At 41.9% G+C, this 22785-nt stretch overlaps 2 protein-coding genes across 11 annotated transcripts in view; both read right to left on the bottom strand.

Moving 5' to 3' along the window:
• The window catches only part of amh (anti-Mullerian hormone), a 34037-nt gene extending 24461 nt beyond the window's left edge, over window positions 1-9576 (bottom strand). For both annotated transcript variants that reach the window (XM_087783184.1, XM_087783185.1), the window contains exons 1-2: window positions 9179-9576; window positions 9043-9111 (exon numbers count right to left, since the gene is read on the bottom strand). The gene's annotated coding sequence lies outside the window, so the exon portion shown is untranslated. The remainder of the gene's footprint in view (window positions 1-9042; window positions 9112-9178) is intronic.
• Window positions 9577-11935: 2359 nt separating this feature from the next.
• Window positions 11936-22785, bottom strand: part of dot1l (DOT1-like histone H3K79 methyltransferase) — a 34460-nt gene continuing 23610 nt past the window's right edge. For 5 of the 9 annotated variants that reach the window (XM_087783175.1, XM_087783180.1, XM_087783178.1 and 2 more), the window contains 2 exons: window positions 20996-21619; window positions 11936-16340 (listed from right to left, as the gene is read on the bottom strand). In XM_087783175.1, the coding sequence (XP_087639301.1) occupies window positions 15874-16340; window positions 20996-21619 (1091 nt within the window). In that variant the 3' untranslated portion in view covers window positions 11936-15873. Of the gene's footprint in view, window positions 16341-20995; window positions 21620-22785 lie in introns of those variants that run through there. The other 4 variants (XM_087783176.1, XM_087783181.1, XM_087783182.1 and 1 more) reach the window with 4 other exon arrangements.

The raw sequence follows: 22785 nt of genomic DNA, 5'->3' as shown, positions 1-22785 counted from the left end.
GGAAGATGTATTAGTGTGTGTGGAAGATGTATTAGTGTGTGTAGAAGATGTATTAGTGCGTGTGGAAGATGTACTAGTGTGTGTGGAAGATGTACTAGTGTGTGTGGAAGATGCATTAGTGTGTGTAGAAGATGTATTAGTGCGTGTGGAAGATGTATTAGTGTGTGTGGAAGATGCATTAGTGTGTGTGGAAGATGTATTAGTGCGTGTGGAAGATGTATTAGTGTGTGTGGAAGATGTACTAGTGCGTGTGGAAGATGTATTAGTGTGTGTAGAAGATGTACCAGTGCCTGTGGAAGATGTATTAGTGTGTGTGGAAGATGTATTAGTGTGTGTAGAAGATGTACTAGTGCGTGTGGAAGATGTATTAGTGTGTATGGAAGATGTATTAGTGTGTGTAGAAGATGTATTAGTGTGTGTGGAAGATGTACTAGTGCGTGTGGAAGATGTATTAGTGTGTGTGGAAGATGTACTAGTGTGTGTGGAAGATGTACTAGTGTGTGTAGAAGATGTACTAGTGCGTGTGGAAGATGTACTAGTGCGTGTGGAAGATGTATTAGTGTGTGTGGAAGATGTACTAGTGTGTGTGGAAGATGTACTAGTGTGTGTGGAAGATGTACTAGTGCGTGTGGAAGATGTACTAGTGCGTGTGGAAGATGTATTAGTGTGTGTGGAAGATGTACTAGTGTGTGTGGAAGATGTACTAGTGTGTGTAGAAGATGTACTAGTGCGTGTGAAAGATGTATTAGTGTGTGTGGAAGATGTATTAGTGCGTGTAGAAGATGTATTAGTGCGTGTGGAAGATGTATTAGTGTGTGTGGAAGATGTACTAGTGTGTGTGGAAGATGTACTAGTGCGTGTGGAAGATGTATTAGTGTGTGTGGAAGATGTACTAGTGTGTGTGGAAGATGTACTAGTGTGTGTGGAAGATGTACTAGTGCGTGTGGAAGATGTATTAGTGTGTGTAGAAGATGTACTAGTGCGTGTGGAAGATGTATTAGTGTCTGTAGAAGATGTACTAGTGCGTGTGGAAGATGTATTAGTGTGTGTGGAAGATGTATTAGTGTGTGTGGAATATGTATTAGTGCGTGTAGAAGATGTACTAGTGCGTGTGGAAGATGTACTAGTGTGTGTGGAAGATGTACTAGTGTGTGTGGAAGATGTACTAGTGCGTGTGGAAGATGTACTAGTGCGTGTGGAAGATGTACTAGTGTGTGTGGAAGATGTACTAGTGTGTGTGGAAGATGTACTAGTGCGTGTGGAAGATGTACTAGTGCGTGTGGAAGATGTACTAGTGTGTGTGGAAGATGTACTAGTGTGTGTGGAAGATGTACTAGTGCGTGTGGAAGATGTACTAGTGCGTGTGGAAGATGTACTAGTGTGTGTGGAAGATGTACTAGTGTGTGTGGAAGATGTATTAGTGTGTGTGGAAGATGTACTAGTGTGTGTGGAAGATGTATTAGTGCGTGTAGAAGATGTACTAGTGCGTGTGGAAGATGTACTAGTGTGTGTGGAAGATGTACTAGTGTGTGTGGAAGATGTATTAGTGCGTGTAGAAGATGTACTAGTGCGTGTGGAAGATGTACTAGTGCGTGTGGAAGATGTACTAGTGTGTGTGGAAGATGTATTAGTGTGTGTGGAAGATGTACTAGTGAGTGTGGAAGATGTATTAGTGTGTGTGGAATATGTATTAGTGCGTGTAGAAGATGTACTAGTGCGTGTGGAAGATGTATTAGTGTGTGTAGAAGATGTACTAGTGTGTGTGGAAGATGTACTAGTGTGTGTGGAAGATGTACTAGTGCGTGTGGAAGATGTATTAGTGTGTGTAGAAGATGTACTAGTGCGTGTGGAAGATGTATTAGTGTCTGTAGAAGATGTACTAGTGCGTGTGGAAGATGTATTAGTGTGTGTGGAAGATGTACTAGTGTGTGTGGAAGATGTATTAGTGTGTGTGGAATATGTATTAGTGCGTGTAGAAGATGTACTAGTGCGTGTGGAAGATGTACTAGTGCGTGTAGAAGATGTACTAGTGTGTGTAGAAGATCTAATAGTGTGTGTAGAAGATGTACTAGTGCGTGTAGAAGATGTACTAGTGCGTGTGGAAGATGTACTAGTGTGTGTAGAAGATGTACTAGTGTGTGTGGAAGATGTACTAGTGTGTGTGGAAGATGTACTAGTGTGTGTAGAAGATGTACTAGTGTGTGTGGAAGATGTACTAGTGTGTGTAGAAGATGTACTAGTGTGTGTAGAAGATGTACTAGTGTGTGTGGAAGATGTACTAGTGTGTGTGGAAGATGTATTAGTGTGTGTAGAAGATGTATTAGTGCGTGTGGAAGATGTACTAGTGTGTGTGGAAGATGTACTAGTGTGTGTGGAAGATGTACTAGTGTGTGTGGAAGATGTACTAGTGTGTGTGGAAGATGTACTAGTGCGTGTGGAAGATGTATTAGTGTGTGTGGAAGATGTACTAGTGTGTGTGGAAGATGTATTAGTGTGTGTGGAAGATGTACTAGTGTGTGTGGAAGATGTACTAGTGTGTGTAGAAGATGTACTAGTGCGTGTGGAAGATGTATTAGTGTGTGTGAAAGATGTATTACTGTGTGTGGAAGATGTACTAGTGCGTGTGGAAGATGTATTAGTGTGTGTGGAAGATGTACTAGTGTGTGTGGAAGATGTACTAGTGCGTGTAGAAGATGTACTAGTGCGTGTGGAAGATGTGCTAGTGCGTGTAGAAGATGTACTAGTGTGTGTGGAAGATGTACTAGTGCGTGTGGAAGATGTATTAGTGTGTGTAGAAGATGTACTAGTGTGTGTGGAAGATGTACTAGTGTGTGTGGAAGATGTATTAGTGTGTGTAGAAGATGTATTAGTGCGTGTGGAAGATGTACTAGTGCGTGTAGAAGATGTACTAGTGTGTGTAGAAGATGTACTAGTGCGTGTGGAAGATGTACTAGTGCGTGTGGAAGATGTGCTAGTGCGTGTAGAAGATGTACTAGTGTGTGTGGAAGATGTACTAGTGCGTGTGGAAGATGTATTAGTGTGTGTAGAAGATGTACTAGTGTGTGTGGAAGATGTACTAGTGCGTGTGGAAGATGTATTAGTGTGTGTGGAAGATGTACTAGTGTGTGTAGAAGATGTACTAGTGTGTGTGGAAGATGTACTAGTGCGTGTGGAAGATGTATTAGTGTGTGTGGAAGATGTACTAGTGTGTGTAGAAGATGTACTAGTGTGTGTGGAAGATGTGCTAGTGCGTGTAGAAGATGTACTAGTGCGTGTGGAAGATGTACTAGTGCGTGTGGAAGATGTACTAGTGCGTGTAGAAGATGTACTAGTGCGTGTAGAAGATGTACTAGTGCGTGTGGAAGATGTATTAGTGTGTGTGGAAGATGTACTAGTGCGTGTGGAAGATGTATTAGTGCGTGTGGAAGATGTACTAGTGTGTGTAGAAGATTTATTAGTGTGTGTGGAAGATGTATTAGTGTGTGTGGAAGATGTATTAGTGTGTGTGGAAGATGTATTAGTGCGTGTGGAAGATGTACTAGTGTTTGTGGAAGATGTACTAGTGTGTGTAGAAGATTTATTAGTGTGTGTGGAAGATGTATTAGTGTGTGTGGAAGATGTATTAGTGCGTGTGGAAGATGTACTAGTGTGTGTGGAAGATGTACTAGTGCGTGTGGAAGATGTATTAGTGTGTGTGGAAGATGTATTAGTGCGTGTGGAAGATGTACTAGTGCGTGTGGAAGATGTACTAGTGCGTGTGGAAGATGTATTAGTGTGCGTGGAAGATGTACTAGTGTGTGTGGAAGATGTACTAGTGCGTGTGGAAGATGTACTAGTGTGTGTGGAAGATGTACTAGTGTGTGTGGAAGATGTACTAGTGCGTGTGGAAGATGTATTAGTGTGTGTTGAAGATGTACTAGTGTGTGTGGAAGATGTACTAGTGTGTGTGGAAGATTTATTAGTGTGTGTGGAAGATGTATTAGTGTGTGTGGAAGATGTATTAGTGCGTGTGGAAGATGTACTAGTGTGTGTGGAAGATGTATTAGTGCGTGTGGAAGATGTATTAGTGCGTGTGGAAGATGTACTAGTGTGTGTGGAAGATGTATTAGTGTGTGTGGAAGATGTATTAGTGCGTGTGGAAGATGTACTAGTGTGTGTGGAAGATGTATTAGTGTGTGTGGAAGATGTATTAGTGCGTGTGGAAGATGTACTAGTGTGTGTGGAAGATGTATTAGTGTGTGTGGAAGATGTATTAGTGCGTGTGGAAGATGTACTAGTGTGTGTGGAAGATGTACTAGTGTGTGTGGAAGATGTATTAGTGCGTGTGGAAGATGTACTAGTGTGTGTGGAAGATGTACTAGTGTGTGTAGAAGATTTATTAGTGTGTGTGGAAGATGTATTAGTGTGTGTGGAAGATGTATTAGTGTGTGTAGAAGATGTACTAGTGTGTGTAGAAGATGTATTAGTGTGTGTAGAAGATGTATTAGTGTGTGTAGAAGATGTACTAGTGTGTGTAGAAGACGTATTAGTGCGTGTGGAAGATGTATTAGTGTGTGTGGAAGATGTACTAGTGTGTGTAGAAGATGTATTAGTGTGTGTAGAAGATGTACTAGTGTGTGTAGAAGATGTATTAGTGTGTGTGGAAGATGTACTAGTGTGTGTAGAAGATGTACTAGTGTGTGTGGAAGATGTATTAGTGTGTGTGGAAGATGTACTAGTGTGTGTAGAAGATGTACTAGTGTGTGTGGAAGATGTACTAGTGTGTGTAGAAGATGTACTAGTGTGTGTAGAAGATGTACTAGTGTGTGTAGAAGATGTACTAGTGTGTGTAGAAGATGTACTAGTGTGTGTAGAAGATGTACTAGTGTGTGTGGAAGATGTACTAGTGTGTGTGGAAGATGTACTAGTGTGTGTGGAAGATGTACTAGTGTGTGTAGAAGATGTACTAGTGTGTGTGGAAGATGTACTAGTGTGTGTGGAAGATGTACTAGTGTGTGTAGAAGATGTACTAGTGTGTGTAGAAGATGTATTAGTGTGTGTGGAAGATGTACTAGTGTGTGTAGAAGATGTACTAGTGTGTGTAGAAGATGTACTAGTGTGTGTGGAAGATGTACTAGTGTGTGTAGAAGATGTACTAGTGTGTGTAGAAGATGTACTAGTGCGTGTGGAAGATGTACTAGTGTGTGTGGAAGATGTACTAGTGTGTGTAGAAGATGTATTAGTGTGTGTAGAAGATGTATTAGTGCGTGTAGAAGATGTACTAGTGTGTGTAGAAGATGTACTAGTGTGTGTGGAAGATGTACTAGTGTGTGTGGAAGATGTATTAGTGTGTGTAGAAGATGTATTAGTGTGTGTGGAAGATGTATTAGTGTGTGTGGAAGATGTACTAGTGCGTGTAGAAGATGTACTAGTGTGTGTAGAAGATGTACTAGTGCGTGTGGAAGATGTACTAGTGCGTGTGGAAGATGTGCTAGTGCGTGTAGAAGATGTACTAGTGTGTGTGGAAGATGTACTAGTGCGTGTGGAAGATGTATTAGTGTGTGTAGAAGATGTACTAGTGTGTGTGGAAGATGTACTAGTGCGTGTGGAAGATGTATTAGTGTGTGTGGAAGATGTACTAGTGTGTGTAGAAGATGTACTAGTGTGTGTGGAAGATGTGCTAGTGCGTGTAGAAGATGTACTAGTGTGTGTGGAAGATGTACTAGTGCGTGTGGAAGATGTACTAGTGCGTGTAGAAGATGTACTAGTGCGTGTGGAAGATGTATTAGTGTGTGTGGAAGATGTACTAGTGCGTGTGGAAGATGTATTAGTGCGTGTGGAAGATGTACTAGTGTGTGTAGAAGATTTATTAGTGTGTGTGGAAGATGTATTAGTGTGTGTGGAAGATGTATTAGTGTGTGTGGAAGATGTATTAGTGCGTGTGGAAGATGTACTAGTGTGTGTGGAAGATGTACTAGTGTGTGTAGAATATTTATTAGTGTGTGTGGAAGATGTATTAGTGTGTGTGGAAGATGTATTAGTGCGTGTGGAAGATGTACTAGTGTGTGTGGAAGATGTACTAGTGCGTGTGGAAGATGTATTAGTGTGTGTGGAAGATGTATTAGTGCGTGTGGAAGATGTACTAGTGCGTGTGGAAGATGTACTAGTGCGTGTGGAAGATGTATTAGTGTGCGTGGAAGATGTACTAGTGTGTGTGGAAGATGTACTAGTGCGTTTGGAAGATGTACTAGTGTGTGTGGAAGATGTACTAGTGTGTGTGGAAGATGTACTAGTGCGTGTGGAAGATGTATTAGTGTGTGTTGAAGATTTATTAGTGTGTGTGGAAGATGTATTAGTGTGTGTGGAAGATGTATTAGTGCGTGTGGAAGATGTACTAGTGTGTGTGGAAGATGTATTAGTGCGTGTAGAAGATGTACTAGTGCGTGTGGAAGATGTATTAGTGTGTGTAGAAGATGTACTAATGCGTGTGGAAGATGTATTAGTGTGTGTGGAAGATGTATTAGTGTGTGTGGAAGATGTATTAGTGTGTGTGGAAGATGTATTAGTGTGTGTAGAAGATGTATTAGTGCGTGTGGAAGATGTACTAGTGTGTGTGGAAGATGTATTAGTGTGTGTGGAAGATGTATTAGTGTGTGTGGAAGATGTACTAGTGTGTGTGGAAGATGTACTAGTGTGTGTGGAAGATGTACTAGTGTGTGTGGAAGATGTATTAGTGTGTGTGGAAGATGTATTAGTGTGTGTAGAAGATGTATTAGTGCGTGTGGAAGATGTACTAGTGTGTGTGGAAGATGTACTAGTGTGTGTGGAAGATGTATTAGTGCGTGTGGAAGATGTACTAGTGTGTGTGGAAGATGTACTAGTGTGTGTAGAAGATTTATTAGTGTGTGTGGAAGATGTATTAGTGTGTGTGGAAGATGTATTAGTGTGTGTAGAAGATGTACTAGTGTGTGTAGAAGATGTATTAGTGTGTGTAGAAGATGTATTAGTGTGTGTAGAAGATGTACTAGTGTGTGTAGAAGACGTATTAGTGTGTGTGGAAGATGTACTAGTGTGTGTGGAAGATGTACTAGTGTGTGTAGAAGATGTATTAGTGTGTGTAGAAGATGTACTAGTGTGTGTAGAAGATGTATTAGTGTGTGTGGAAGATGTACTAGTGTGTGTAGAAGATGTACTAGTGTGTGTGGAAGATGTATTAGTGTGTGTGGAAGATGTACTAGTGTGTGTAGAAGATGTACTAGTGTGTGTGGAAGATGTACTAGTGTGTGTAGAAGATGTACTAGTGTGTGTAGAAGATGTACTAGTGTGTGTAGAAGATGTACTAGTGTGTGTAGAAGATGTACTAGTGTGTGTAGAAGATGTACTAGTGTGTGTGGAAGATGTACTAGTGTGTGTGGAAGATGTACTAGTGTGTGTAGAAGATGTACTAGTGTGTGTAGAAGATGTACTAGTGTGTGTGGAAGATGTACTAGTGTGTGTGGAAGATGTACTAGTGTGTGTAGAAGATGTACTAGTGTGTGTAGAAGATGTATTAGTGTGTGTGGAAGATGTACTAGTGTGTGTAGAAGATGTACTAGTGTGTGTAGAAGATGTACTAGTGTGTGTGGAAGATGTACTAGTGTGTGTAGAAGATGTACTAGTGTGTGTAGAAGATGTACTAGTGCGTGTGGAAGATGTACTAGTGTGTGTGGAAGATGTACTAGTGTGTGTAGAAGATGTATTAGTGTGTGTAGAAGATGTATTAGTGCGTGTAGAAGATGTACTAGTGTGTGTAGAAGATGTACTAGTGTGTGTGGAAGATGTACTAGTGTGTGTGGAAGATGTATTAGTGTGTGTAGAAGATGTATTAGTGTGTGTGGAAGACGTATTAGTGTGTGTGGAAGATGTATTAGTGCGTGTAGAAGATGTACTAGTGTGTGTGGAAGATGTACTAGTGTGTGTGGAAGATGTACTAGTGCGTGTGGAAGATGTATTAGTGCGTGTAGAAGATGTACTAGTGTGTGTGGAAGATGTACTAGTGCGTGTGGAAGATGTACTAGTGCGTGTGGAAGATGTACTAGTGCGTGTGGAAGATGTATTAGTGTGTGTAGAAGATGTACTAGTGTGTGTGGAAGATGTACTAGTGCGTGTGGAAGATGTACTAGTGTGTGTAGAAGATGTATTAGTGTGTGTAGAAGATGTATTAGTGCGTGTAGAAGATGTACTAGTGTGTGTGGAAGATGTATTAGTGTGTGTAGAAGATGTATTAGTGCGTGTAGAAGATGTACTAGTGTGTGTAGAAGATGTATTAGTGTGTGTAGAAGATGTATTAGTGCGTGTAGAAGATGTACTAGTGCGTGTGGAAGATGTACTAGTGCGTGTGGAAGATGTACTAGTGCGTGTGGAAGATGTATTAGTGTGTGTAGAAGATGTACTAGTGTGTGTGGAAGATGTACTAGTGTGTGTGGAAGATGTACTAGTGTGTGTAGAAGATGTATTAGTGTGTGTAGAAGATGTATTAGTGTGTGTAGAAGATGTACTAGTGTGTGTGGAAGATGTACTAGTGTGTGTGGAAGATGTACTAGTGTGTGTAGAAGATGTACTAGTGTGTGTAGAAGATGTACTAGTGTGTGTAGAAGATGTACTAGTGTGTGTGGAAGATGTACTAGTGTGTGTGGAAGATGTACTAGTGTGTGTGGAAGATGTACTAGTGCGTGTGGAAGATGTATTAGTGTGTGTAGAAGATGTACTAGTGTGTGTGGAAGATGTACTAGTGTGTGTGGAAGATGTACTAGTGTGTGTAGAAGATGTATTAGTGTGTGTAGAAGATGTATTAGTGTGTGTAGAAGATGTACTAGTGTGTGTGGAAGATGTACTAGTGTGTGTGGAAGATGTACTAGTGTGTGTAGAAGATGTACTAGTGTGTGTAGAAGATGTACTAGTGTGTGTAGAAGATGTACTAGTGTGTGTAGAAGATGTACTAGTGCGTTAACACAACTCTACACACACCAACACAACCCACTGAAGAGAAGATGGTGAAGATGTTAGAAACATTCATGTTCTCACCTGCACCTGCGTCACCTGCTCGTATCTTCTCACTGGACATGCAGGTCACATGACATGTGATGTCACTTCCTGAACAAAGTGAAATCTTGTGTAAATCAACCAACAACTTGGACAACATCACCTGACGTCTGCTCACAGGCTCTTGTTGTCGAGGCTCTCAAGGTTCTTCTGATAAGGTGCTGTTGCTGTGGTGACCAGTCGCCAGGAGGTGCGTCCAGATGCTGACCGAGTCTTATCTCTGTGGGAAAGCGGAGGCTGAACCTGTGCAACAATCCACACGTTCCTTGAGAGAAGATCTCCGTCTTCAAGCTCGTCCTTCATCACCAGATCATTTGAGTGAAGGTCAGACTCATGTTCTCATCAGGTCACGTCTCCTCAGATCTTTGATTGACACCTGGACTCGATTCTTGATCGTCGTCTCCTTGAGACTCAAAGCATTGAATTTAAAACTATTCAAGATGTTGAATTAAAACATGGATTTTTCAACAATCTATAGAATTAATGAAACTTCAACCTTTTCATTAATTCATTCAAAATTATTCCATTTAATTGTTAAAAAAAACCTGCTTCAATATAAAATGAGTTCATTAAATATGTTAAATTGATGACCTTGATATGTACGAGTTATAGATGTGTTTCTGTAGTATTCAAAACAAATATATGTTCAAAACAAATATATATTCAAAACAAATATATGTTCAAAACAAATATATGTTCAAAACAAATATATATTCAAAACAAATATATGTTCAAAACAAATATATGTTCAAAACAAATATATGTTCAAAACAAATATATATTCAAAACAAATATATGTTCAAAACAAATATATGTTCAAAACAAATATATATTCAAAACAAATATATGTTCAAAACAAATATATGTTCAAAACAAATATATGTTCAAAACAAATATATGTTCAAAACAAATATATGTTCAAAACAAATATATGTTCAAAACAAATATATATTCAAAACAAATATATGTTCAAAACAAATATATGTTCAAAACAAATATATATTCAAAACAAATATATGTTCAAAACAAATATATGTTCAAAACAAATATATGTTCAAAACAAATATATATTCAAAACAAATATATGTTCAAAACAAATATATATTCAAAACAAATATATGTTCAAAACAAATATATATTCAAAACAAATATATGTTCAAAACAAATATATATTCAAAACAAATATATGTTCAAAACAAATATATATTCAAAACAAATATATGTTCAAAACAAATATATGTTCAAAACAAATATATGTTCAAAACAAATATATGTTCAAAACAAATATATGTTCAAAACAAATATATGTTCAAAACAAATATATGTTCAAAACAAATATATTTTCAATTTAAAAAAAGTTACTTTAATAAAAAAAAAAAACATTTTCAAACGTTTTCTTTGAATAAACACTTTTTTCACTTTGATTAAAAACAAAAGATTTCAATCGATTGAATAACTTTGACGGAATAATTACGACACTTTCTACCCAAGAATCGTTTAAAATGTTTTAATCCGATTCAATTAACTTTTTTGTTTCCCAATTGAACGATCAAGAAACAAATCTAACTCTTAAATGTCATTTAAATTTACTGTCAAAACTGATCAGATATTTTGTTCATAAAACCCATTTTTAATGCTTTTTATGTTTTACGTTCCCGTCCAAAAACACACCTTGTTTGACAAAGACACTGTTTCTTTGGATGACATCACAGAGTCTCTAATCCTCCACAGAATCAGGTGAGTTTGATAAACACGTTTACGCTGCTCACGTGTCGTCGACTCCAGAACCTGAACCAGAACCTGAACCTGAACCTGCACCTGAACCTGAACCAGAACCTGAACCTGAACCTGCACCAGAACCTGTACCTGCACCAGAACCTGTACCTGCACCTGAACCTGAATCTGCACCTGAACCTGAACCTGCACCTGAACCTGAATCTGCACCTGAACCTGAATCTGCACCTGAACCTGAACCAGAACCTGCACCTGCACCTGCACCTGAACCTGAATCTGAACCTGCACCTGCACCTGCACCTGAACCTGAATCTGAATCTGAATCTGAACCTGAACCTGCACCAGAACCTGCACCAGAACCTGAACCTGAACCTGAATCTGAACCTGAATCTGAATCTGAATCTGAACCTGAACCTGAACCTGCACCAGAACCTGTACCTGTACCTGCACCTGAACCTGAATCTGCACCTGAACCTGCACCTGAACCTGAATCTGAACCTGAACCTGAACCTGAACCTGAACCAGAACCTGAATCTGCACCTCAACCTGAACCTGAATCTGCACCTGAACCTGAACCTGCACCTGAACCAGAACCTGAACCTGAATCTGAACCTGAACCTGCACCAGAACCTGAACCTGAACCTGAACCTGAATCTGAATCTGAACCTGCACCAGAACCTGAACCTGCACATGAACCAGAACCTGAATCTGAACCTGAATCTGAACCTGCACCAGAACCTGAACCTGCACCTGAATCTGAACCAGAATCTGAACCTGCACCTGAACCTGCACCTGAACCTGCACCTGCATCTGCACCTGAACCAGAACCTGAACCTGAATCTGAAGCTGAACCTGAACCAGAACCTGCACCAGAACCTGCACCTGCACCAGAACCTGAACCTGCACCAGAACCTGAACCTGCACCAGAACCTGAACCTGCACCTGAATCTGCACCTGCACCTGCACCAGAACCAGAACCTGCACCAGAACCTGAACCTGCACCAGAACCTGCACCAGAACCTGAACCAGAAGCTGCACCAAAACCTGAACCAGAACCTGCACCAGAACCTGCAACACAACAGCCACACAAACGTCAAAACAAATGAATAAACTCGTCTCCAGAAAAGTCCAGCAACAAAGATACCATATGAAACATTTTATTAAGCATAAAATGCAGAAATAAAAACATTAATTCCATTTCTCATGAGAACATTTCAGAATAAAAGCACCGACATTGAACGCGTTCGTGACAGGAAGTGCTGGAGGTCAGCGGGTCGTCGACCTTCAAAGCTCAGGAAGCTTCTGAAGCCTCCAGAGGCGCCGAGACGAGACCCTGGAGGATCCTCCAGAGACGAGACCCTCGCTGCGAGACCCTGGAGGATCCTCCAGAGACAAGACCCTCGCTGCGAGACCCTGGAGGATCCTCCAGAGACAAGACCCTCGCTGCGAGACCCTGGAGGATCCTCCAGAGACGAGACCCTCGCTGCGAGACCCTGGAGGATCCTCCAGAGACGAGACCCTCGCTGCGAGACCCTGGAGGATCCTCCAGAGACGAGACCCTCGCTGCGAGACCCTGGAGGATCCTGCAGAGACGAGACCCTCGCTGCGAGACCCTGGAGGATCCTCCAGAGACGAGACCCTCGCTGCGAGACCCTGGAGGATCCTCCAGAGACAAGACCCTCGCTGCGAGACCCAGGAGGATCCTCCAGAAACGAGACCCTCGCTGCGAGACCCTGGAGGATCCTCGGCAGGTTTGAAAAAAGATGTTGATGAGAAGTCCCTGAGTTACGACCTTTGGCAGGACTCGAAGTAAAAGCTTCACCGGAACAGAGTCTCGGACGGAGACGGATCCGTGGCCCGGTCGTCTCGGCGCCTCTGGACGGACCTGGAGCCGCGACCTCCGCGACCTCCGCGACCCCCGCGACCTTCAGAGGAACCCGTGGAAGTATCAAACACCGTAGAAATCATAATAAAAACAAGGTACAAAAGAGGCGCGAGTCCAAGGAAACGAGGTGATGGAGGTCAAGAGACATCAGGGGTGACCTTGAGAAAGAAGCACCATTTGAGTTTCCTGCAGGGTCGGCGATGAGAGAAGACCTGAACTGTGTGACCTCTGACCCCCGCACACGTCTCGTGTGTGACATTGCGAGTCGGTCCATCAGTGATTGTGGCATCATCTCTGAAGGTCTTGTGGTTCCTCACGGACCTGTGGTCAGGAGCACCCATAGAACTTTACATATTCCATCACACCTTCAGTGGCGTCAGAATATTGACTCGACATTCTTGAAGCATTAAATGATCAATAATCCAATCACTTGCTTGAGATTCTAATGCCAACGATCCAGAAATCCATTCTTTCATCTTAATTTCATGATTACAATTCAAACATCTCTCCGTAAAAAATCCATTTTCTTTAAACATCGAAGTCTTAACCATGAATATTCTGAAGCCATTGAAATACTTCCAGGCTTGTTTTTGTTGTCAAGCCGACGGTCCAGGTGAGTCCAGGTGAGTCCAGGTGAGTCCAGGTGTGCCGCTCGTGTGGCGGTGACTCACCGGGAGCTGCTGAGATCAGAACCTGGTCGACGAGGACTCGAGCGTCTCCGCGGCTCCATAAATAAGATCTTAGCACCGATGTGTTCCACGTAATAAATACTCTAGTATATACACCTGTACACAGAGTTCACAGTACAAACATCCACAACAATCACACAAACGAAAGAGTCCAGTAGTTGTTCCTCGTGGTGGTGGCGTGTGTGTGTGTGTGTGTGTGTGTGTCTTCCCAGTGTGCGACGCTCGTGTGTGTGCGACACATAAATAAGATCATCTTCACGGATGACGACTCGGGTCATGAAGCACCTTCTGCAGAACCAAGGCCACTCGGACTCGATCCTTCTCCGGGATCCAAAGTACTTTCAGCAACAGCTGTTCAGTGGAAAAACCTGTTCGAAGACTAACAATCGTCGGCTCGTAGAAAAACGCCGTGGATCGAAGCGACCGTGGAAGTGAAGAAGCACCAGTCGGCCATGATTCCCTCGTTTAAAAGACCATAGAAAAGAGCGAGTGATTCTCAATAAGTTAACGACGGGAAGTGACATGTAGCTGCAGCAGAGATGACTCTGACGCTGAGGGCGACCGTCAGAGATTCATCTCATGTTTCTGGGTGTTATATACACGTGTGTGTGTGCGTGTGTGTACACGTGTGTGTGTGTGTGTGTACACGTGTGTGTGTGTGTGTGTACACGTGTGTGTGTGTACACGTGTGTGTGTGTGTGTGTGGTCCCAGGACAGGAGGCGGTCTTGCGCTGAAGTAGTGCAGAAGGTTGAAGCACCAGAAGGTTCCGTGATCCACGCCTGGACGTTTGCATAGTTTGATTCTTGAGGTAGATTCCATCAGCGACCATCAGCGACCATCAGCGACCATCAGCGACCATCAGCGACCATCAGCGACCATCAGCGACCATCAGCGACCATCAGTGACCATCAGTGACCATCAGTGACCATCAGCGACCATCAGTGACCATCAGCGACCATCAGTGACCATCAGTGACCTTCAGTGACCATCAGTGACCATCAGTGACCATCAGCGACCATCAGTGACCTTCAGTGACCATCAGTGACCATCAGTGACCATCAGCGACCATCAGCGACCATCAGTGACCATCAGCGACCATCAGTGACCATCAGTGACCATCAGTGACCTTCAGTGACCTTCAGTGACCATCAGTGACCATCAGTGACCTTCAGTGACCTTCAGTGACCTTCAGTGACCATCAGTGACCATCAGTGACCATCAGTGACCTTCAGTGACCTTCAGTGACCATCAGTGACCTTCAGTGACCTGAGACACACAGACACGACGGGTTAACGCGACACAAACACTTGTGTGAAGACAGTAGTGAACGAGCAGGACCTTGATCACGTGTCAAACTCATGGAAGTCTTATTATATCATTCTTATCTTATCTTAACCCTGGATGGATCCACGGGAACATCAATCTACTCTGATAACCACACGACCTCTTTAAACGAGTGTGTGCTTTAATGTAAGATTGAATCAACACTTTGAGTCTCACCCCAGGAGTAAAACACTTATCTTAACTTAATTTATCTTTGACTGCAGGACCGACTTCAAGGTCACATAATGTGTTGATCCAAGTGTCTCTTAAATGCTTCTATTATACTCTATTATACTCTATTATACTCTATTATACTCTATTATACTCTATTATACTCTATGATAATCACTTTCTTTTTGCACAAAACTCTCATTAAATAAATATTTATATTAGTAAATACGCTTAAGCCCCGCCCACTTCAAATGCGATGTTTCGGCTGAGAAAAAGTTTACCGTATTTTCCGGACTATGAGTGTCAGTGTCTTTCATAGTGTGTCCGGGGGTGAGATTATACTCTGGAGCGACTTATACTGGTAATAATGTGGTAATAATTACACATGTTATTCTCACACTAAACCACCAGAGGGCGCTCTAGGCCTGTGTTGATCATTTCCACGTAGAAGAGGAAGCATCTTCTACCTCCGGAGTTAGTTAGTTGTTTAAAAGTGACACGAGGATGAGTGAGTTATTTGGAGTTACACGGATGGTTTGGTAAACTAGTTAGTTATTGATGCTATAGTTCTCTGAATAACTCTTCATATGTTATGTTAACATACCAGGTTCTCACTTCATGTAACGGAACATTATTCTGTTGTTGCCTCTAGTTTTATTTTAATCTTTCAAGATCACATGTCTGTTCTTGGATTTTATCAAATCAATTTCCCCCAAAAATGCGACTTATACTCCAGTGCGACTTATATATGTTTGTACTTCTTTATTATGTATTTTATGTCTGGAGCGACTCGTGCTCCGGAGACACTTATAGTCCGGTCTATACGGTAAATAAAAGTCATCTTAGGTGAATGTAAAATGAAATGTTTGTTCTGTCAGTTTGTTTCTTCAAACACCAGGAACATTCATTTTCCTTGAGTTTGACACGTGATTCGAAGAATAAAAACATGTTTACACTGGTCTCACCTGGTTCCTCTCACCCTTCTAACCCCGCCCCCCCACACATCAACATTATCTGGGCCTGGAAGGCGGCGGGTGCGAGCTGCCGTGGTTGCCGTGGTTACCGTGCACGCCCGGCGTCCTCCAGCCGCCGCCGGTGGAGCTTGTGGCCGGCGGCGGCGGAGGCGGGCGAGGGCAGTAGTGCCCGGCGAAGGAGCGAGAGGAGGAGGAAGCAGATGAAGAGAGAGAGAGGGATGACCTCTGGTGATGGAGGGATGACAGACGAGAGGACGGGAGGTCGGCGGCGGACGAGGGCGGGGGGGCGGCGGCGGTGAGGGGAGGCGGCAGGGAGAGCGTTGGGGTGGAGGGGCTGTGCAGGACGGACTGGGTGCGACTGTACTGGGGCGAGGACGGGGGGCGCTGGGAGCTCTGGCTCGGGGGGCAGGACAGGCCCAGCAGGGAGCCGAGGCCCGCGGACCCGGGCGGAGACGCCCCGAACTGATGCGTGGACACGGAGGGGAGGACGTGGTGAAACTTTCCTGCGAATCAAAGAGAGCGGGGGGGAGCGAGAGAGTGGAGGCGGGGGGGCAGGTGAGAGAAAGAAGCTGAGCCAGAAGCCAAGCAAGTGTTCGACCAGCACAAGCTACAGAGTCACTTGATCATGAAGTGTTTGATATAAACATATGACATAAGAGTTTAGAAACATCTTTACTTAATGATGAAGAGACTTGTTTTATATAAACATATGACATAAGAGTTTAGAAACATCTTTACTTAATGATGAAGAGACTTGTTTGATATAAACATATGACATAAGAGTTTAGAAACATCTTTACTTAATGATGAAGAGACTTGTTTGATATAAACATATGACATAAGAGTTTAGAAACATCTTTACTTAATGATGAAGAGACTTGTTTGATATAAACATATGACATAAGAGTTTAGAAACATCTTTACTTAATGATGAAGAGACTTGTTTTATATAAACATATGACATAAGAGTTTAGAAACATCTTTACTTAATGATGAAGAGACTTGTTTTATATAAACATATGACATAAGAGTTTAGAAACATCTTTACTTAATGATGAAGAGACTTGTTTTATATAAACATATGACATAAGAGTTTAGAAACATCTTTACTTAATGATGAAGAGACTTGTTTGATATAAACATATGACATAAGAGTTTAGAAACATCTTTACTTAATGATGAAGAGACTTGTTTTATATAAACATATGACATAAGAGTTTAGAAACATCTTTACTTAATGATGAAGAGACTTGTTTTATATAAACATATGACATAAGAGTTTAGAAACATCTTTACTTAATGATGAAGAGACTTGTTTTATATAAACATATGACATAAGAGTTTAGAAACATCTTTACTTAATGATGAAGAGACTTGTTTTATATAAACATATGACATAAGAGTTTAGAAACATCTTTACTTAATGATGAAGAGACTTGTTTTATATAAACATATGACATAAGAGTTTAGAAACATCTTTACTTAATGATGAAGAGACTTGTTTTATATAAACATATGACATTAGAGTTTAGAAACATCTTTACTTAATGATGAAGAGACTTGTTTTATATAAACATATGACATAAGAGTTTATAAACATCTTTACTTAATGATGAAGAGACTTGTTTTATATAAACATATGACATTAGAGTTTAGAAACATCTTTACTTAATGATGAAGAGACTTGTTTTATATAAACATATGACATAAGAGTTTAGAAACATCTTTACTTAATGATGAAGAGACTTGTTTTATATAAACATATGACATAAGAGTTTAGAAACATCTTTACTTAATGATGAAGAGACTTGTTTTATATAAACATATGACATAAGAGTTTACAAACATCTTTACTTAATGATGAAGAGACTTGTTTTATATAAACATATGACATAATAATAGAGTTTAGAAACATCAAGAGCCAAAATTAAATGATTCTAGTACTTGAATATAGATACAATATTGTTAGTATCAATATTTACTATTATCTTATTAATGTGTTCTTAATAAACTAGACGATCAAAGACAGTGTTACCCATAATTCAACGCTTCAAGTGAAGTGACTCTGCTGTACAATATTTAAACACAGCCATTAAAAATGTTAAGTTATTCCTCCAAACAAGAGCATTTTTAAGGGCGTGTCAGACAAACAGCAGCAGAACATTCAAGCCACACAGAAGCAGCAACTTACCTTCACCTGTGTTGACCCAGTAACATGTTTTCACTCGTGTCTGACCCCCGCGCCTGACCCCCGCGCCTGACCCCCGCTCCTGACCCCCGCGCCTGACCCCCGCGCCTGACCCCCGCGCCTGACCCCCGCGCCTGACCCCCGCTCCTGACCCCCGCGCCTGACCCCCGCGCCTGACCCCCGCGCCTGACCCCCGCATCTGACCCCCGCGCCTGACCCCCGCGTCTGACTGACTCTAATATTTGACTCCTCAGCGTGACTCTAATATTTGACTCCTCAGTGTGACTCTTATATTTGACTCCTCAGCGTGACTCTAATATTTGACTCCTCAGTGTGACTCTAATATTTGACTCCTCAGTGTGACTCTAATATTTGACTCCTCAGTGTGACTAATATTTGACTCCTCAGTGTGACTCTTATATTTGACTCCTCAGCGTGACTCTAATATTTGACTCCTCAGTGTGACTCTAATATTTGACTCCTCAGTGTGACTCTAATATTTGACTCCTCAGTGTGACTCTAATATTTGACTCCTCAGTGTGACTCTAATATTTGACTCCTCAGCGTGACTCTAATATTTGACTCCTCAGTGTGACTCTTATATTTGACTCCTCAGCGTGACTCTAATATTTGACTCCTCAGTGTGACTCTTATATTTGACTCCTCAGTGTGACTCTAATATTTGACTCCTCAGTGTGACTCTAATATTTGACTCCTCAGCGTGACTCTAATATTTGACTCCTCAGTGTGACTCTAATATTTGACTCCTCAGTGTGACTCTAATATTTGACTCCTCAGCGTGACTCTAATATTTGACTCCTCAGCGTGACTCTAATATTTGACTCCTCAGCGTGACTCTAATATTTGACTCCTCAGTGTGACTCTAATATTTGACTCCTCAGCATGACTAATATTTGACTCCTCAGTGTGACTCTAATATTTGACTCCTCAGCGTGACTCTAATATTTGACTCCTCAGTGTGACTCTAATATTTGACTCCTCAGCGTGACTCTAATATTTGACTCCTCAGTGTGACTCTTATATTTGACTCCTCAGCGTGACTCTAATATTTGACTCCTCAGTGTGACTCTTATATTTGACTCCTCAGTGTGACTCTAATATTTGACTCCTCAGTGTGACTCTAATATTTGACTCCTCAGCGTGACTCTAATATTTGACTCCTCAGTGTGACTCTAATATTTGACTCCTCAGTGTGACTCTAATATTTGACTCCTCAGCGTGACTCTAATATTTGACTCCTCAGCGTGACTCTAATATTTGACTCCTCAGCGTGACTCTAATATTTGACTCCTCAGCGTGACTCTAATATTTGACTCCTCAGCGTGACTCTAATATTTGACTCCTCAGTGTGACTCTAATATTTGACTCCTCAGCATGACTAATATTTGACTCCTCAGTGTGACTCTAATATTTGACTCCTCAGCGTGACTCTAATATTTGACTCCTCAGTGTGACTCTAATATTTGACTCCTCAGCGTGACTCTAATATTTGACTCCTCAGCGTGACTCTAATATTTGACTCCTCAGCGTGACTCTAATATTTGACTCCTCAGTGTGACTCTAATATTTGACTCCTCAGCGTGACTCTAATATTTGACTCCTCAGTGTGACTCTAATATTTGACTCCTCAGCGTGACTCTAATATTTGACTCCTCAGTGTGACTCTTATATTTGACTCCTCAGTGTGACTCTAATATTTGACTCCTCAGTGTGACTCTAATATTTGACTCCTCAGTGTGACTCTAATATTTGACTCCTCAGCGTGACTCTAATATTTGACTCCTCAGTGTGACTCTAATATTTGACTCCTCAGCGTGACTCTAATATTTGACTCCTCAGCGTGACTCTAATATTTGACTCCTCAGCGTGACTCTAATATTTGACTCCTCAGCGTGACTCTAATATTTGACTCCTCAGCGTGACTCTAATATTTGACTCCTCAGTGTGACTCTAATATTTGACTCCTCAGCATGACTAATATTTGACTCCTCAGTGTGACTCTAATATTTGACTCCTCAGCGTGACTCTAATATTTGACTCCTCAGTGTGACTCTAATATTTGACTCCTCAGTGTGACTCTAATATTTGACTCCTCAGCATGACTAATATTTGACTCCTCAGTGTGACTCTAATATTTGACTCCTCAGCGTGACTCTAATATTTGACTCCTCAGTGTGACTCTAATATTTGACTCCTCAGCGTGACTCTAATATTTGACTCCTCAGCGTGACTCTAATATTTGACTCCTCAGCGTGACTCTAATATTTGACTCCTCAGCGTGACTCTAATATTTGACTCCTCAGTGTGACTCTAATATTTGACTCCTCAGCGTGACTCTAATATTTGACTCCTCAGCGTGACTCTAATATTTGACTCCTCAGCGTGACTCTAATATTTGACTCCTCAGCGTGACTCTAATATTTGACTCCTCAGTGTGACTCTAATATTTGACTCCTCAGCGTGACTCTAATATTTGACTCCTCAGTGTGACTCTAATATTTGACTCCTCAGTGTGACTCTAATATTTGACTCCTCAGCGTGACTCTAATATTTGACTCCTCAGCGTGACTCTAATATTTGACTCCTCAGTGTGACTCTAATATTTGACTCCTCAGCATGACTAATATTTGACTCCTCAGTGTGACTCTAATATTTGACTCCTCAGCGTGACTCTAATATTTGACTCCTCAGTGTGACTCTAATATTTGACTCCTCAGCGTGACTCTAATATTTGACTCCTCAGCGTGACTCTAATATTTGACTCCTCAGCGTGACTCTAATATTTGACTCCTCAGCGTGACTCTAATATTTGACTCCTCAGTGTGACTCTAATATTTGACTCCTCAGTGTGACTCTAATATTTGACTCCTCAGCGTGACTCTAATATTTGACTCCTCAGCGTGACTCTTATATGTGACTCTGTCTGTCATGTGATGCTCGTCGACTCACCTCCAGCTGCTCCTCCAGCCAGCCCAGCACTAGAGAAGCCTCCCAGAACAGAGTGTCCGTTGACGAGTCTTGAGGTTCCGCTGGTCGCTGAACTTCCCGTCTGGGCCCCGAACAAGGACTGCAGGACTGAGGTCCCACCAAGCGGGAACTGCGAGCCCAGGTACTGGCCCACGGACGGGCCTCCGGCGGAGGAGACGGCTACAGTGCTTCCCCCGACCTTGCCGCTCAGGATGCCGCCCCCGCTGCTGGTGGCCGCGGAGATGAAGAGGTTCTGGCTGGACGAGTTGCTGGTCTTCAGCTCCCAGTCACGGGATCCCTTCTGCTTCTGAGGAGCGTGGCGTGGATCTGAAGCTCCGACCGCCTGGGCCACTCCGGCGCCGCCGAAGTATCCGGGCGATTCTCCGTCGGCCGCCTTCCTCGTCTGTTGATGGTGATGTTGCTTGTAGTCCGAGTCCGAGTCCCTGCTGGACCCTCCCACGCCGTAAGGGGAGCCTCCCTGTCTCGGGTCAGAGTTTGGCTGTTTGGGGTCAGAGATGGGTGAGAAGGTGGACTTCCACTTGCTCGTAGATGATGAGGACGTCTCACTGCCGGTGCTGTTACCACTGCTGCTGCTGGATTTACGTCCTGAGAGGAAGAAAATCATGTTAAAACGTTTGATACTTCGTTTGACTTAAGGCACGACTAACATTTAGACACTGACAGACACTCTCGTAACCTCTCGTTCGTCCAGATTTCAGAGCAACTTTATAAAGTAATAAAGTGTAAAACATGGTCATGATGAGAAGTTACTGCGTCTTGAAGAACATTCACTACATGACACCAGAGTTGATACTAGTTGATGTTTAATGACACCAGAGTTGATACTAGTTGATGTTCAATGACACCAGAGTTGATACTAGTTGATGTTCAATGACACCAGAGTTGATACTAGTTGATGTTTAATGACACCAGAGGTGATACTAGTTGATGTTCAATGACACCAGAGTTGATACTAGTTGATGTTTAATGACACCAGAGTTGATACTAGTTGATGTTTAATGACACCAGAGTTGATACTAGTTGATGTTTAATGACACCAGAGTCGATACTAGTTGACGTTTAATGACACCAGAGTTGATACTAGTTGATGTTTAATGACACCAGAGTTGATACTAGTTGATGTTTAATGACACCAGAGTTGATACTAGTTGATGTTTAATGACACCAGAGTTGATACTAGTTGATGTTTAATGACACCAGAGTTGATACTAGTTGATGTTTAATGACACCAGAGTTGATACTAGTTGATGTTTAATGACACCAGAGTTGATACTAGTTGATGTTTAATGACACCATAGTCGATATTAGTTGATGTTTAATGACACCAGAGTCGATACTAGTTGACGTTTAATGACACCATAGTCGATACTAGTTGACGTTTAATGACACCAGAGTCGATACTAGTTGACGTTTAATGACACCAGAGTCGATACTAGTTGACGTTTAATGACACCAGAGTCGATACTAGTTGACGTTTAATGACACCAGAGTCGATACTAGTTGACGTTTAATGACACCAGAGTCGATACTAGTTGACGTTTAATGACACCAGAGTCGATACTAGTTGACGTTTAATGACACCAGAGTCGATACTAGTTGACGTTTAATGACACCAGAGTAGATACTAGTTGACGTTTAATGACACCAGAGTTGATACTAGTTGACGTTTAATGACACCAGAGTTGATACTAGTTGACGTTTAATGACACCAGAGTTGATACTAGTTGACGTTTAATGACACCAGAGTTGAT

This window comes from Callionymus lyra, chromosome 2, assembly GCF_982586985.1.
Source record: "Callionymus lyra chromosome 2, fCalLyr1.hap1.1, whole genome shotgun sequence".
Lineage (NCBI taxonomy): Eukaryota > Metazoa > Chordata > Actinopteri > Syngnathiformes > Callionymidae > Callionymus > Callionymus lyra.
This window is presented reverse-complemented; position numbering and strand designations above follow the sequence as displayed.